The sequence below is a fragment of the Scyliorhinus torazame genome, chromosome 14 (genome assembly GCF_047496885.1).
Source record: "Scyliorhinus torazame isolate Kashiwa2021f chromosome 14, sScyTor2.1, whole genome shotgun sequence".
Lineage (NCBI taxonomy): Eukaryota > Metazoa > Chordata > Chondrichthyes > Carcharhiniformes > Scyliorhinidae > Scyliorhinus > Scyliorhinus torazame.
Window position 1 is genome coordinate 194,565,992 of NC_092720.1, and position 18,462 is coordinate 194,584,453.

General features: G+C 44.3%; 1 protein-coding gene across 1 annotated transcript in view; it reads right to left on the reverse strand.

The window, feature by feature from the left end:
• Window positions 1–18,462, reverse strand: part of LOC140390318 (uncharacterized) — a 408,192-nt gene that overhangs the window by 190,852 nt on the left and 198,878 nt on the right. The window contains exons 36-37 of the mRNA XM_072475373.1: window positions 1,808–1,843; window positions 1,370–1,396 (exon numbers count right to left, since the gene is read on the reverse strand). Of these exons, the coding sequence (XP_072331474.1) occupies window positions 1,370–1,396; window positions 1,808–1,843 (63 nt within the window). The remainder of the gene's footprint in view (window positions 1–1,369; window positions 1,397–1,807; window positions 1,844–18,462) is intronic.

Sequence of the window (18,462 nt, forward strand, 5' to 3'; positions counted from 1 at the left end):
ATAGAGAAAAATAGAATATACTCAAAACACATAAATGTTCGGTTTTAATCAATCAATATTCCAAAATACTTTATAGAGGCATGGAATTTTATGTGTGGAAATGTTGTAAATCCTGGGTATATTTGATTTTGCAAGATTTGTTAAAACAAGATAATATGATGTTGTAGCTACACAATAATTGCTGGCAACCGTGCAGTTCGGCCAGGCAAATGTGTATGTAGCAGAAAAACTCCAAATATGTGCAGGTTAGTTTGATTTGATATTCTAAATATCCCGTAGTGGCCACAGGTTAGTTGTGTTCTGGCGTAGAAAATTGAACTGTTCTTTCGGAGAGCCGGTGCAGACTCGATTAGCTGCATGACCTCCTGCTGCACGGTCGGGATTCTGTGAATTGGAACGTTTTCAGTTTGCAAACCAATTGTTTAATGCACAACAATTTAGATTTCTCCGACTAAACAAATACTGCATTCAGAATTGGATGCAGGTAGAAACAAGTAAAACACTTTCTGAAGTACAGCGAGGCCTGTCAGGTACCTAAACATGAAGGGAACATATAAAAATAATGATCTATCGTCAGATATGCTCGTAATATAAGATGAAGGCAATAAAGTCCACAGATATTGCTGATATTTTTCGAACCAAAATGGACAGCTTGCCCTGCAGGCGTTTTGCACGATTCAAGTTGTGTTTACTGAATCTAAAGGTAATGACAATAAAACCTTTCTTGGAAATAAATAATGTTCGTGCCCATGAAGTATTTTTCCAGAGGCTTTACCTTTTTTCAGGGCGGCACGGTAGCATTGTTGTTAGCACAGTTGCTTCACAGCTCCAGGGGCCCAGGATCGATTACCGGCCTCGGTCACTGTCGGACTCTGCACGCTATGCCGTGTCTGCATGTGTTTCCTCCCACAATCCAAAGATGTGCAGGTTAGGTGGATTGGCCACGATAAAAAAAAAAAGATTGTCGTGTCCAAAAAGATTAGGTAGGGTTACTGGGTACTGTGCATCGAGTCAAGGTGTGGGCTTGAATAGGGTACTCTTTCCGAGGGCCAATGCAGACTCGATGGGCCCAATAGCCTCCTTCTGCACTGTAAATTGTATGATTCTATGATAGTCCAACAGAAGCAATTTGGTCGCCAGTTCATCGAAATGAATGGTTAAATATTTCAGTGGATTTTGTTAGTTTGAAAACTTCCTTACTGTGCACAGGGATGAATTCAACGAGTTGACTATCATTCACAATCTCCTCAATTGCGCCTACCGCTGCACATGATCGTTATTTAGTTTCGATGTGCTCCCAGCAGAAAAAAAAACTAGTTTTTCATTCCAGTACCAGACATGGAAATCACTGACAATCGTTCATCTTTACCTAAAATTTGTTCTGCATCGCGTTTATCTGAAATGATAAAAGGAGGATTATCAGATTATGTGTCAGACTACGTTTTTTTCCCCTGACTGGATGATCGGATAGATTGTTTGAAACTCAGAATGTTAAATTACGCAAATATCGAAATGTATTCTGCAGAAAAATAATTACCCGATAAAACAAGGGGTATAATATCTGAAATGCATTTCAACAGTAGTTTTGTCATTTATTTATTTTACTAATACCTAAATGTTAAACATGTTCTCGAGGTTACATACGTATCAAGTTTAGTTTCAAACTTCCATCAGCAAATCGATCAACATTGACATTTATTTTCATCAGCAAACTAAATCTATCTGTGCTGAAAAATTGCTATTAGACAAAAATGATATAATGCATCTTAACCGCATACAACATTGGCCTATATAAAATTCCACTAACCCTTTTCATCAACACGTTTTTTCAAAGTTTCTATTTCTGTAAAGGAATAGAAACATGTTTTAATTTGCAGTAACTTTACTCATATATTTCTGGTTTAGTTATGATTTTATTGTATGCTATTGTTTTATGTTATTGCTGGACGGAGACATGCCGATTCGGTGCGTGGTCTTTAACTGGCATTGAGTTAAGAAAGAAACAGTGTTGAACTTTCGGAAGGAAAAATATCTTATTAAGTCAAAGCGCCCTGAAGAGATGGTACTAAAACAGTGAACGTGAAATATATTAGAGGAAAGCTGAACACATGAAACAATCAACACAGACCAACCAAATTTATCCGGATACATTCATAGACAAATACACAATTGAGATCAATAGAGCTGTTATTGACGGAATTTGTAGTGTTCCTGGAGACATCTGGGATGTGATGTTATGAAACTTTTACAAAACGAGTTTTAACTGTTGGATGCAATCTTCAAGCAGGCAAAAAAGCATCAGTAACAAATAGTGCCAAGCCACAGCAATAAGAGCTGGATGAATCTGTGAACATCTTGCAGGATATGGGAAGCGCGACTTCTGGCACATGTAAAACATTTAAAATGTTATTATCAAATCACGTGGCGGGATGCAACTAGTAAATACCATTAGGAATTTGTATCAATCTGTTGCAAATAATGTTGGTCAATATGAGCACGAGCTGGCAGAGGAATGAAATTGAAGACTACAATGTACGGATCAGCCCGTAAATGTTGCATTCCTGATAATTGAATCAAAAGATGGGTGGGACCTCGCTTCCAGTACTCCAGATTGATGAGTCTTCCGATTCTGTCCATTGTTTGACGCTAGTTGGAGAAAATGAGATGGCTTGGGAAACAATTTGTTGTCTATTCTTTGCAATTGTATGCTACAAATAAAGGCAAATATTGCGTTTGGACTTATTTGTGTAGCCATGTAAAATGTCCACCTGCAAAGGACCATGGGTACTGTGGTCATTTTGGGACACAGGCAGGTACACAGCCTCTGTGTATCGTGCAAAGAAACCAGACTTGGCAGAAACTTGCATCCATTGAGAAGCAATTACCATTTTCCCCAAGGCAATAGCATTTGCATTATGGACCATCAATGATAGCAGACTAACCGACGCCACCCCCCATTATTTGGAAAGGTCTACGTGCCTGGGACAATGATAGATAGAACCCGACCGACCATCGAGGTATCCGCCCCTACTTGGCTAAGATCGATGAGGGTGATCGAAACCCTATCGATCCATTGGACCTGGAGTAAGGACCACCCAAAAGGGCGTGAAAGAGACGAAGGAAAAAAAGCCCTGCACACTAGAGATCGGTCTGTTTTAGACCGGCCTGTGTGTGACCAATTGCAGCATATCAACTGGCTAAGCTAAAGGACCCGCGATCACTACCTGAAGGACGAGACCAGCCGAGACGAATCTGAAGACGTCCAACCGACCACGTGGACCCGGATAAAGGCCTTGTCTCGCACAGTGCCGGTCACTCGAAGTGAAGTAAAGGTCATCTTAGATATTAGGTGTCGTTTAGTATGGAGCCACGTGTATAATTCCATGGAGATACAAGTCTTGTCTTATTAATAAACTGTGCTTTTGAGCTAACGTTATGGTTGTGTGATCATTTGGTCAATATAAGACACCGCTTCTGGTTCACATGAAGGGTAAAAAGGCAACATTGATTGGCGACTCTGGTGGGACTAGATTCGATGTGACTTTGTTACTCCGAGAGATCCCACAACTTTGAATTAAATTGGAGAAGTTAGAACGAACCACAAGAGTATGTTTCATATCGACCAAATAATGGAATTTCAGAAGTGTGCGCTTACTGCATGCGTAACTAACAGGGAAGGGTAAGGTAAACTCGTCAGACTTGCATGCAAATCTGGAGGGATTGTGAACCGGAATATAGCCGTAAGACGTACCCGTTTTTCGATCGACTCCTTATTCCCCACTGTTCCAAATTTTAAGCAGAAAACAGATGGCGGCGCAGGTGATGGAGAAGATGATGAACCCGCTGCAGCAACCTGAGGTCGCAGTAGTCGACGTATCAGAGCAGTGCCCCATATGGGAGGATGTGTTGAGAAAGTATTTAAAAGGGAAAGGACGGCCGCTTTGGTAGAAGTTTTGTGCAAACACCGAGACAGGTCCACGAAAGATAGGACAGACTTGGTGGGAGAATCGTTGTGAGATATATAAGGAAAATGCAGCAAAGTTTTGAAAGCCAATGGAAATAATGTCCTGCTTGATAAAGTTGTGAGGCACTGAGGAGGTCGTCGAGACGCACCACAGACAGTTAATAGAAAAAGAAGAGGAGAATGACGGAAAAAGTGAGGAATGCGAGAAAAGTATTTAGGAATTGCGGGCGAGGTTAGCCGCTAAAGACATGGAACTCGTCGATGCTAAACACGCCCACCAGTCTGAATAGTACACCTGAGCAGCTTCCAAACCCAGTACGACAAGTTTTATCAAGTCACACAGCGCACAGTCTAGGTAAGAGAGGAGACTGAACACCAGGTCACCCAGTTAACAAAAAAATGCGCCGATTTACAGGCAGGTTTAAGAGCGCTCCACCAGTCCAGTAATTAATGAAGGCAAAGCACCGTTGACAACGTTAAATGCCAGCGGAAGATAGATAAGCTCCAGTCGTTACTTACAGTACAGAATGGTGTTATGTGTACCTTCGAGACAGATGAGGAAGAGATGGCAGATTGGGAAAAGTTAACTGAAAACGCGCAAATGTATGTTAAAGGAACGGAAAGTCAAAAGCAGCCGCCACCCTTCCCAAAACGAAAGGCACTGGCAGCACCAGCTGCACAGGTCACACCAACCCCCACAGCTGCCCGACAACCATGAATCCGATAACCACAGAGAGAAGGATTAGAGACCAAGCAAGTGCAGATATCACCTACACCAACCCACTTTTGGTAACCCAGCTTGCGGTAAGATTACTCAATTTCAGCCCACCGCAGACCCACATAGCTTCTTCGAGGAGGTGCGCCAGCAAAAGGTCATGTACGGAGTAGATGAAAGGGAGGAAGTAAAATTGATTGTAATAAATCTCAGCCAGGCAGTACGATCAGCTTTGCCAGAACCCGAAAACATAGGAGGAGGAACCCTAGAGGAAATGAAGGCCCCAATATTAGATGCTATCGGATACAACATAGTGAAACAGTTAGAGGGTTTGAACAAAGGCAGGCAAAATAAAGGGAAACATCCCTCTGCCTTTTCCGTTCGCCTCTGGACACATTTCAATGTAGTATACGGAAATTTAAACCGCACTCAACTAGATAAGGAAGAAAACACAATCTGATCCCGTACCTTAGTTTTCCTTGCCACGGAAGCCGGTAAATGGGCCTGCGCATATTATGACCCGGCAGATATCACACAAAATGTGATTTGTGTACTTAGACGCCTATCCAGGGCGTGGGAACAGTTACTTCAGGATCAGATGGATCAGAACGGATTAGAAGCCACAATGTACCCAGTCACAACTAGCTAGGAAACCGCATGAATAAATGAGGGCAGAAGAGAGGAACATTACCCCCCAGAATAGTATCCCAGAGTACAAGCTCCAAACCACGCACCGCAAGGTTTATCTTACAAGTTTGGACAAGTAGGATATTTCACCCGAGGTTTCAGACAAAATCCCCCATACCACCAACGACCCCAACAGCCCAACCCCACCCCCCTGCCCTCCCAGACAACAATCGCCAGCCTTGACAGCTAGAAGGCAACGCTCGCCCCATGCATACTGTAAACACGCACTCAGATAATCTCGCTTATGACTCCCTAGATTGACAGTGTCTAGAGTCTCCTCCATGGGTATGTGACACGCGCAGGGATAATGTCGAAGACCGGTAGTCACAGCCACAGTCCAGGGACAAGCAGATTTTCTTTAGGACACAGAATGATCCTGAACCACACTAAACTCCGCAAACCTATTCTAAAAAACACCCCGGAAAACCGCAGATACCATCACACTCAATTGATGCACAGGCTACATGCAAGAGGGGTACATCACAGCCCCTATATCCGTCCAAATAGGAAACGTAGCCACCATCAACCCCGTTGCTCTAGTAGACCTACCTCCGACTGCAGAACCCATCCTAGGCATAGTCATTATGAACTTCCATAACCTCTCCTTCGACCCCGTAAACAAGTGTGTCTGGCGAATTCCCAACACAGATAGAGCCCCCTCCACGCCCTCAGTAGGATATTACGAAAACAGCAGTATTTGCTCAGGAGGGCACTATTAGCTTAACCCATCGAGTGGCAGAGGAATGAAATTGAAGACTCCATGTACGTGTCTGTCCCTGACTGTTGCATTCCGGATAAATGAATCGAAAGATGGGTGGAACCTCGTTTACAGTACTCCAGATTGATTAGTCTCCCGAATCTGTACATTGTTGGACGTTCGTTGTAGAAAATGAGATGGCTTGGGAAACAATTTGTTGTCTGATCTTCGCAATTGAATGCTACAAATAAAGGTAAATATTCCTTTTTGGACTTATTTATGTAGCCATGTAACATGCCCGCCTGCAAAGAACAATGGGAATTCTGGTCAATTTGGAACACAGGCAGGTAATTGGCCTCTGTGTATTGTGCAACGAAACCAGACTTGGTTGAAACTTTCATCCATTGAGAATCAATAACCATTTTCCACAAGACAACAGAATTTGCATTAAGGACCATCAACGATAGCAGACTAATCGGCGACGCCCCCCCCCCCCCCCATTATTTGGAAAGGCCAAAGTGCCTGTGATAAAGATGGCTAGGTCCCGCCCAGCCATAGATGTATCGCTGGTACTTGGCTAAGATCGATGAGGGTGATCGGAAGCCTATCGATCCATTGGACCTGGAGTAAGGACCACACAAAAGGGCGCAAAAGAGATGAAGGAAAAATAGCCCTGCGCACTAGAGATAGGTATCTTTTGGGTCGGCCTATGTGCGACCAATGGCAGCATATCAACTAGTCAAGTCCAAGTTCCCGCGATCGCTACCTGAAGGACGAGCCCAGCCGAGGCGAACCTGAAGACTTCCAACCGACCACGTGGAAACGGATAAAGGCCTTATCTCGCACAGTGCCAGTCACTCGAAGTTAAGTAAAAGTTATCTTAGTTGTTTGTTTTAGTTTAGTACGGAGCCGCGTGTATTATTGCATACAGATACAAGTTTGTGTTATTAATAAACTGTGTTTTGAGCGAATATACTGCGTGTGTGTTGATTTGGTCAACATAAGAAACAACTTGCGGTTCACATAAAGTGTAAAAAGGCAACATTTGATACAATAAAGACTGGCGCCGCAAGAAATAAAACGGAGAGCACTTATCCTTAATGCTGTGTGAGTTTTTCGCGGAAAAGGCAAGGGGTGTTCCGCGGTCGCAGTGGTTGGGTAGATGGTGGTTTGTGGGATGGTGTGGCTGAACCTAGGACATCAATGCGGGACAAACAATGCATGTAGCGATGTCGCCCGCAAACAGAATATCGCTTTTGACACTATACACTCGCTCCAACCTGTTCATGTGCTATTAGATTTAGTCATCAGCATGCAGTTCACTCTATTAACGATATTTTTCCAGGAGATTTATCTTCGGCAGCATCGATCTCAATGCGGTACCTAACGGGGATAAGAATGAAATGCACCGACAATTTTGAGTTAATAATAACGGCAACGCTGAAAGTTTCCCGCTCTGAACTCGATCGTTAGGTTTTTAAGAACAATTGTACATGGACTTCAGATTTTTCGGAAAGGAAACATGCATGAAATAACCCCATGGACAATGCCTTAGGCATATTCTATTCATGCAAATTCGTTTCCGAAAGGGAACGTTTATAATCTGACGCGCATCAGGAACCTGCGAATGTCCCCACAGGCACACAGTTGCAATACTTATAGTCAAATCTCAAACTTCCGATTGGCAGAGATATATTGTCTGGACGCCTCCATGCATTCCTCGGACTTTGATTTTGTGGTCCAAGAATTGTGACAAATACACTAGAGGGCCCAGAATCTTACATTACCTTACCGCATGCCTTTAAACATTGGGAACTTTGGAGATGGGCGGTTCCTCATTGAATTGATTGGAAATATCTCTGACTTTCAATATGGGGTGGAATTCTTCGGTCCGCCAGACGCAAGTTTCTGGACCGAGCGTCATCCGCCGGTGGCGGGATTATATTTTATTCACCATTTGTCAATTGGATTTCCCTGCCACACCCCATCACCAATCCCCCGCCTTGTTAACAAACGCACTCCTCCACGAAATAGGCTAGCGGCGGGAGCTGCTGGCGGGAACATTGAATTGCTACCGACTTCATTCTTTAAACTCTACTGATTCATTGTAGCACGTGCCGAATAAAAAGGTGCGTGTTCCGTTTGCTCCTCGCCTATGGAGATGCGGACCTGATTCACTCTCTGATTCTCATGCAATCTGAGTCATGCAGCACGGACAAGAGGGGCGCTTCAGAAAGAAAGCGCAGGTAAGTAGGTTCGGGAGTGGCAATTAGCCACTGATTGCAAGTGCAAGGAAGTTACAGCCTATATCCAATATTGAATTACAATTGTTGTCAGCATCTATGAAGACATAATGCAAAGTACGTATAAGAATTGACTAAATTCGGTGAAAAATGTGTTAAGAATTCAAAACTTCCTCCATGAACGGCTAATTAATGAATCTCAGTGTGGCCACCGCCCATAAACATCCAGGCGTTGTTCATTGGATTATTCGGATTAATGAGATAAATACTTGGAAGAGAAATAAAATTACCCTGAATCATTTGTCTGCTGGTTGACCAACGTGGAATTGACAAACAGAGGCCTTGAATTTGTACAGACAGAAAATATGTATCTTCGTTAATTTATCTAAAATTGATATTTATAAGACATTGGTTTGTTTTTGCCGGCTGTTTCAAATAAAGTTGTGAACTAATTCGCAACTAACATGGTCGATCGTAATTGTCCAACTGTCATAGTTCATAATCTTTTACTTGGTACTTCTAGTCATCACAGTAATGTTTGTAACTTGTTAGCACAGTGGGCTAAACAGCTAGCTTGTAATGCAGAACAGGGCCAGCAGAGCAGGTTTAATTCCGGTACCAGCCCCCGAACAGTGGAATAAATCCACTTGGGGCTTTCCACAATAAATTCATTGAAGGCTACTTGTGACAATCAGCGATTCTTATTATTTGTATTGAAATCAATTCCAGGTCAACATCACTTAATGTAAATTTTGAGAACCAGTCACAATTGCCCTTAGTGTTGTGTGGCATTATTGGGTAATAGGGATAGGGTGGAGATGTGGGCTTGGGTAGGGTGCGCCTTCCAACAGCCGGTGCAGGCCTCGTTCTGCACTATAAGTTCTATGATTCTATGATAATGGTTGACTGACCGCATGCACTATCAATGCTTCCAATTCAAGATGTATTATACGCCTGCATTTTATGAATGGCGTCGAGCATTATGTCGGAAAAAAGTTCCTCTGCAATGGCAGAAATAACAGTTGAAATACAGCCATACTAGCAATTGAAAACCATTGCAAAACAATGAGGAAATTGAGTACGCCAAGGCAATATCCTGGGCCCCCAGACCTAACATTGCTAGAGCAAACTAATTTGCAGAGACATATTTGATAAATATCTATTCTTGATATGCGGTTTTATTGTTAAGATTTACGAATTGTAATGCAGCAATGAATTGAATGAAAAACTGACAATAATGAGGAATAATTGGAAAGACGTGACTCAGCGTGAACCTCGATAGGATGTGTGGAATTTCAAAATTCTGAACATATAATTATGGATTAATTAATGGATGTAAAAGACTGAATGATTAAAAATTGAACAACAGCATATGCCCCTGCGCCTTTGAATGCATTAGGAACTAGAGAACAAAACATATAGTGTGATGAGACAATCCAGTTAGCTTACTTCAGAACACAAAATATGGGAGTGAATTAAAGAGAAGGTAATACATTGGTGACGATGCTTTTGTCCAAAGGTTTTTGAAAAAAAGTTAAATGCAGAACGGAGGGACCGGAGAGGATGATAAGCTTGGGACCTGCGCAACTAGTGTCTATTATAGAATTTATAGTGCAGAAGGACTCTGCACCGGCCGTTGGAAAGACCACCACTTAGCCCAAGCCTCCACCCTATCCCCGGAGCCCAGTTAACCCAGCTAACCTTTTGGAATCTAAAGGTCAATTTAGCATGGCCAATCCATCTAGCATGCACATCTTGGGGCCGGAGCACACGGCGGAAATCCACAGAGACATGCCGAGGAAGACCAAACACAACACAGATAGTCACCCGAGGCCAGAATTGAACCCAGCTCCCTGGGGCTGTGAGGCAGCAGCGCTAACTCAAGGCGGCAAAGCAGAAACAATGAAGCATCTGGAATAACTCGTGAAGCGAGTTGGATGAACACCAATTGGATAAACATCCCCACTACTTGCCTTCAAATAACCACGGAACCTCATTGCTGGCAGCAAACTACCCAGCCTTCAGAACAGCAACCGCGCCACCACGCAAACCGTCCATTGGAATCTCTGCAAGACGTGCCAGAGCATGGACAGGGGCATCACCATTGTCCGTCAGAACACCATCCACCAAGTGTTTGGTGCATATTCGTCCAACTCGGCCAACGTTGTCTACCTCATACGCTGCAAGAAAGGATATCCCGAAGCGTGGTACATTGGTGAGACCATGCAGACGCTGCGACAACGGACGAACGGACATTGCACGACAATCTCCAGGCAGGAATGTTCCCTTCCAGTAGGGGAACACTTCTGCAGTCAAGGGTATTTAGCCTTTGATCTTCGGGTAAGCATTTCCAAGGTGGCTTTGAGGATGCACGACAACGCAGAATCATCGAGCAAAAACTTATAGCCAAGTTCCGCACACATAAGTATAGCCTGAACAGGGACATTGGATCCATGTTGCATTACATTCAACCCCCACTATCTGACCTGGGCTTGCGAAATCGTACCAATTATCCTGGCTTGAGACAATTCACACCTCTTTAACCTGGGATTGTCCCTCTCTCCAGTTACTCCGTCTGGACCTGTAGACCTAATTACATGCAAAGACCTGCAATCAAAGTATCGTATTGCATCTTTGACTTTGTCCATACATATGTTTCTGGAACCCATTTCTTCATTCACCTGAGGAAGGAGCAGTGCTCCGAAAGCTAGTGATTCGGAACAAACATGTTGAACTTTAGCCTGGTTTTGTAAGGCTTCTTATGTTGCTCACGCCAGTGCAACGCCGACATCTCCACATCACGGATGATTTGGGCGGTGCTGGTTCTGGGGTGGTGACGAGGAGAGGAATGAAGGGGTAACACCGGAATTTCAGCAAGAAAGGAAACTTTAAATCATAGTGTTGCCTGGCCAGGCAATAATGTAATTTTGCGAGAAGCGGGCTCATAACTGGAATGCACTTACTGCGACAAGGCATTACGATGGAATCTGTGCCTTTGAAGCTTGTAGTATTCTCTCCAATAAACCGAGCTGGAAAAATAACCTGAAGGGAGACCTTCAAGAGATGCAGACAGTGTGTACGTCTCATTCTTTGTTCTGAGGAGGAAAACCTTAAAAAGAAATCTGCAACAATATAAGGACAGGCTGAAACTGATTTAAGCTATCTAAAGTTACAGAGAACGATGAAGCTTGAATAGAGCTGATGATCATGTATACAAACAAACTGAATAAGAATATATCTGTTTCGCACAGTGGGCTAAATAGCTGGCTTGCAATTCAAAATAGTGCCAGCAGCGCGGGTTCAATTCCTGTCGTGGCCTCCCCGAAACAGGCACCGGAATGTGGTAATGAGGGGATTTTCACAGTATCATAATTGAGGTGTACTTGTGACATTGAGTGATTATTATTATCTAAACACAGAGATTTTGAAAACAACTATGCAGCCAATCAATTACCTTGCAAATAAGGGTGTGGGTCCGAAAGGACTGTCCCAAATTCAGGAGCCTCTTTCGATGCTTGCGGTTCTTTGTGAGGTTGTGCTCTTGGAACTCGTGTTCGCCTCAACCTGGAGATCAGGCTGCTACCGAGATGAGGAAACAGGTATACGAGGCTCAAAGTGCTGAACTACAACCTCCTGCTACTACCGAAATTGTTCCTATGAAATGATATTTCTCGTGTGGAAGGCATTACTTTGAATGAGTGTGCGATTGAGATCGTGGAAGTAAACGTTATGTAGACAGCTGAACCAATTCATAAGCCATGTCCAGACTGCATCTGTCAAATAATGTGCAAATTGCGGTGACCCATTTTGCATAAATGAGTGAGAAAATGCTGGAAAGTCTTAGCAGATCTGGTAACGTCTGTCGGGACAGAAAAGAGCAAACGTTTCGATCCGGATGACCCTTTGTCAAAATGTTTCATTTATGTAGAATTTAGATGTTGGAAAATACCTAGATCATCTGGAAAATGCAAGATTGCGTAATCTGATTTATATGTATAGTTTTAAGTCCTATGGCTGGACAGCGGGTTTGCGATACAGAATAAAATCCCATATCAGCTGAGGTTATGCGTGCAAGCCCATCTTTTCAACTTGCTGCGTGTCTGAGGTGTCCTCATTATAAGGCAGAATCACCACCAGTTATTTATCCCCTTCAAAGGGGATAACATGTGTCAGCAAAACAACTGCAAAGTGGTTTCACTTCTAAATGTCATCGAGTAGCGACTCAGCTCAAGAAGACTTCGGATGGTAAACAAATTATGGCACCAAAGTAGTCTTCCATATTACATGAAACAATAAAAGAAAGTGTTCTGGGAAGTGTGAGCCGGATTCTCGGCCAGCTGGATCCTGCATTTCGCCATAGCGCACTAACGCCAGTTCCCGACGGCGTGTGTGTGCCCACAATGTGTAGCTACCATTCGGCGGCCGGCGAGACGCAGGATCTGCTGCCGGCTGGGACGCGCCGCAGCAGTAAACGGGTGAAGCTGGATGGAGAATCCTTTTAGAAAAATTATTTTTGACCTTTGGTAGCAAACATTCTTTTTTAAAACGATCAGTATTGTGGGTTCGTTACTATCAGCAAGTACTGCGACTTTCGATGTTTTTATTTAATGTTACAACTCTGTACACAAATCGTAAAAGATGCACCGCCACGGTTTGGGATGGCGCCAATTTGAAGGGGAATAAGTGGCTGGTGTTGATTTAACCTGAGAATCATTACACCGTAGGCGAGGGGCAAGGTTGAGTGGGTGGGCTTTCACTTTTCAGAAATGTACAGAGCATGTGTTGAGGTGAAATTGGAAACGATCACCGTATTTGGAAATCAATTATATTCCTTCAAGAGGTGATTCTGCTACGGGTAGCGTGTTTCCAAGCGACTTGGGGTGGATTCAACGGAGGAAAGTCAAAATGTCGCCGCCAACGAACGGCGCAACCCCTACAAACACACAGCTTTGGAGCCTAAAAATCCAGCCCGTTGATTTCAATAATCATCTGCCCATGATAGAATGCAAACATGCAACATTATAAGAGAAGACCAAGCTTGCTTGAAGATAGTCGAGAGGTGTTTGAGAGAAAGTGTGTGCTGAACCATTTTAAATGTCAAAAACATATCAATGAATCTCGGGAGGATGTATTCACATGCACAGAGAGGGTGAGTAGTGAGATTGGTTTGATCTGCACTCGGTAGATTGATTGCAAAGCTTCAAGAATGTAATTCCAGTCGATATGGGAATTGACGTTGAATACAATCCAACGTTTAGGAAGGTTTAGAGAAAACACTATATATTGTTAACTCGTGTACATGGACGGTCTGGGTCAAGGTTTAATTTGTGAATGGGATGATAATAACTTTCCAACAACTGGAATGAGAATACCAGGCGGGATGGTGGCCCGTTTTAACTGTCAACTGAAAGAAAGCTGACAAATTTGGTGGGAGTTCGATCTAACAAAACAGATGTAGGTAGCGTTCAGAAGGTGAGTTGAAGGAGAGAAGGTGACAATGTGGGCTGTACAAACAATATACGACTTCACAGATACTTGACGAATAGTATTGCATACAAGTTGGCCACATATATTGATAGAGATAGCAGTTGAAGCAGCAATTTATTGGATTGTAGGAATACATTTGAGAAATTAATAAGAGCACAGGGACGAAATATAGCTTGTTCGTTGAGGGAACAGGGGTCAAGGACTTAAAAGCCGATCGAAAATGGAGTAATGAAGACTGGCTGCTGTACTTGCGTTACCAAATTATTATATGAACGGAACCCGATAATGGTTCAAGTAATCCAGCCAGTCTGGGAGTAAGCAGTAATTTCCTTACACATTACTGTCAATTTATCACCAAATGAAGGGCAGCAGCAATGATTAAAACAAACCTTCATGGGGCACGTATGGTCTATTGTGAATCATTATGTTTTGTAGATTTGTTCAACAGAGTATTGGGAATTATCATAAACAATTATTATTTGTATTTGGCACGTCCCGAGTCGGACAGATAACATGTTTTAAAAGCACTGGGTCGGAGGATCGGTGTCAGGCTAATGAAACACGCATATCAATGAACAATCATATCAGTTGTGAAAAGGATGAGATAACTCACAGCAGAGTTGTGATCAATATTATATTTTCAGATAGACATGAATTAACAACTAGATGCCCATGTGTTCATCTATTTATGGTCCATAACTATGATTTGAATAAAACCTCTAACTGCACTGGAGCAACATTTGTAGATAGAAGAGAAATTCGGAGGAAAGCACTCTGTGAAAAGTATTCAAGATATCTGAATTGGTGAAGTCAGTGGGGGAATGGAATATAAGATGAGAAAGTATGAACACGTCCACTTTGACAGTAAAATAGGAAAGCCGAAACATGTCCAAAGGGAGAGAAAGTGTAAAATGCAGCAATACAGGGCAGTCGCTGTGAACTGCAAGTGAAGCACAAAAAATAAACTTGAATGCGCAGCGAGCACTTAGCAAAGAAATTGAAATTCTGGTTATTTCGGGAATATTAAAGAAATGTCGCCACCGTCCCAGATGACGTCGACTGCTTTCACCTTGGAAGGGGAAGCTGACTGATGGTAATTTAATCTGACGATCGCCACATCTCAGACGAGAGGCAACATTAAAAATACAAGCCTTCATAAATAACCTCAGCCAGAATTAGATTGGACCCATGCTGTTGACCACGCTCTGCATCACCAAACAGCCAACCAGCCACCTGAGATAACCAGACAACTGAACAAAACTATGTAATATTAAACAGAATATAAAAGTAGGGAGGTCTTACCACAAATATTCAGAGCATTGACGTGCAAGCTTCGAGAATCGACTGCTCAGCTATGGTCTTCTTACCGAAGGAGGGGTAACTCATGCTGAGTATGATAGACGCACGCTCATCGGAACATTGAAGAATAATATGCAATCTGGTTAAAAATTAGACCATTTTGAGGAATGTTGGATGTACAGATGCTCAGACGATTGTATGGGCGTGGTGGCACAGTCGTGAGCACTGCTGCCTCACAGCTTGAGGGTCCTGGGTGAATTCCGGTGTGAATGAGTGCCCGTGTGGCGTCTTCACTTTCTCCCATATGTCTGCGAGCATTTCCTTCGGGTGCTCGGTTTCCTTACACAATCCAAAGATGTGCAGGTAGATAGATTGGCCATGCTAATTTGCCACTTCTTGTCCAAAACATTAGATGGGATTGCTGGATACGGGGATAGGGTGGACTTAAGTACAGTGCTCTTTCCAAAGGTAGGCAGAGACTCGATGGGATAATGGCCTCCTTCTGCACTGTAACTTCTATGATTCTCCGATTGTTCTACTCGCTTGGGAATCGAGAATGAGGCGGCTGATCCCGGTTTTGAAATAAGGGATGCTCCATTTAAGACACGGGGCGGAATTTTCCACTTCTGAAAATAAATGTTGATGCTGGTGCAGGATTCGTGCAGTTCCTCGATATGAAAACTGGTGCTGTATCTGGACCGATCCAGATACTCTTAAGGGATGAGCATCTGCGCCACGTGGGACACAATCGAACCAAAGCAGAAACAGTACTGGATTGTCTGTTTTCGCGATTGATAACTCAGTAGGTTGACAAGTTGTAGCCGCATATACAAAGGTCATTCCCCACACACACCACACCATCCAACAAGATGGCAGCAAGGATAGGGGCCCCGAGACTCGCAGCCGACTAGCTGGAGACCCTCTTGGACGCAGTGGGGGAAAAGTGGTTGACCCTGCACCTCGGCCCGGGAGAGAGGCTGTCAGCCGCCACCATTCATTTACGTGGGCACACGTGGCAGCATCAGTGAGAGCCGGTAGCAAAACTGTCCGGATCGACCGGCAGTGTCGGAAGAAAACTTCACGAACTCCTCAGGGCAGCGAGGCCAGTAGGCAGTACTGTTCCCCTGGCACCATCCAGCGTCCCGCACACCCGTAACACAACTACCTACCCCACAACACCCTGGGCGGCCGAACCCAATCTGTACCATATGCCCGCAACATACCGGCCGCCATGGCCAGATGCCGTGGCCTCTGAGGCCACCATCTATCTCCTGGGCTGAATGTGTCATACTGTCCGACACTGTCATTTCCTGTTCCCCGTCCCCCGCAAAGATAAAGCCGCTCGTATCCAGCGGGAGATGGAGAAAACTGGAGGAGGACCGTCGGTCCTGCAGTCCATGACTGTGGCAGAGCAGAGGGCCCTGGATGCGGTCGGCGGCCCGCAGGAAATGGAGTTAGCCGGGCTGGAGGTCGGCCATGTGCAAGGAAGTGAGATACTGCTGAATTGCGGTTCCCAATGTCACGTGCGTCACCCCCCCCCCCCCCCGCCCCCATACCAGCCTTTCTCTCAATCTCACCACACCTCCACACAGCACTCTCACGCTCACATCTATCCTCACTCTCACCCCAACCACAACTCCATAACAGTGGAACACACACCACCCCCACCACTGCAACCCCCCACCCCCACCCCCACCCCCACTCCGGTCCTCGGCTTTGTAAGAACAAAGAACAGTACAGCACATGAACAGGGCCGTCGGACCTCCAAGCCTCAGCCGGTCATGATACCGCCCGTGGCCAATGCCCTCAGCATTTCCGAGTGCTGTGTCCCTCCACACCCATCCTATCCATGTATTTGTCGAGATGTCTTTTGAACGCCGTTACTTTGTCTGCTTCAGAAACCTCCCCTGGGCGTGCATTCCAGGCACTCAACACCCTGTGGACTATCAGAGCGCAATAAACCTGCTTCACACATCTCTAAATATTGACCGACGGACCTTAAACGTATCCCACTGACAGACTGACACCTTCACCGTGGGAAAGCGAGCTTGCCCATCCAGTCTATCCATGCCTCTCAGAATCCAGTAGACCTCTGTCAGGTTGCACCTCAACCTCCGATGTTCCAATTAACAAAGTCCGTGTCTGTTCAGCCTCTCCGCGTAGGTAAAACACTCCAGATCAGGCAACATACTGGTAAACCGCCGCTGCATCCTCTGCAAAGCATCCACATCCTTCTGGTAGTGTGGCGAACAGAATTTTGCACAATATTCCAAGTTACTAAGTTTCGGTACGACTGTGGCATGACTGGCCAATTTTGATACACAATGTCCTGTCCAGTGAAGACAATATGCATTCTTGACTCCCATGTCTCCTTGTGTTGCCACTGATCTGTGGACCTGTACGGACAGATCACTCTGACTTTCTATATTCCTGAGAGATTTGCCATTTACTGTTCATTTCCCCTCTTTGTTAGACATACCTAAATGCATTACCTCACATTTGTCCGGATTAACCTCCATTTGCCATTTTCCTGTCCAGGTCTTCAAACTATCTATGTCCTGCTGTATACTCTGACAATCCTGAGCACTATCTGATACTCCACCAATCTTGGTCTCATTCTTGCACTTACGAATCAGACCAGATACATTTCCCTCCAAACCGTTTATGCATTCTGTGGAACGTCACTAGTCACAACCTTTCATTCAGACAATAACACCCTTTTACTGCTACCCTTTGCCTTCTATGATAGAGCCAGTTCTGTTTCCACTTTGTCACCTCACGTCTGATCCCCGATGACTTCAAATTTTGTACCAGTCTGCCATGAAGCACCTTGGCAACCTCTTGACTGAAGTCATGTTAATAAGAGCCAACGCCCTCCCCTCAACAATCATCTTTGTCACAGCCTCTAAAATCGTTCTTTAGTTAATGAGACACGACCACCCCTTCACAAAACCATGCTGTCTATAGCACAGGAGTCCATTTGTTTCAAAACGGGTTATGAATCCTGTCCCTGAGAATTCTCGCCAATAATTAACCTACCACCGTGAGGCTCACTGTCCTATAGTTTCCTGGATTATCACAGCTACCTTTCTTAACCAGCGATACCACATTAGATTTTCTCCAGTCCTCTGGGTCCTCATATGTAGTCAATGAAGATGCAAAGATGTCAGTCAAGTCCCCAGCAATTTGCTGTCCTCAGTATTCTGGGGTAAGTGTCACCATGACCAGGAGACATATCCACCTTAATGTATTTCGAAACACTCAAAGTCTCCTCTTTTTTTATGCCAACCTGACCCAGACTAACCGCACACTCTAACCAGCAATTATCTTTCACAAAGTCATTTTCGTTGGTGAACACTGATGCTAAGTA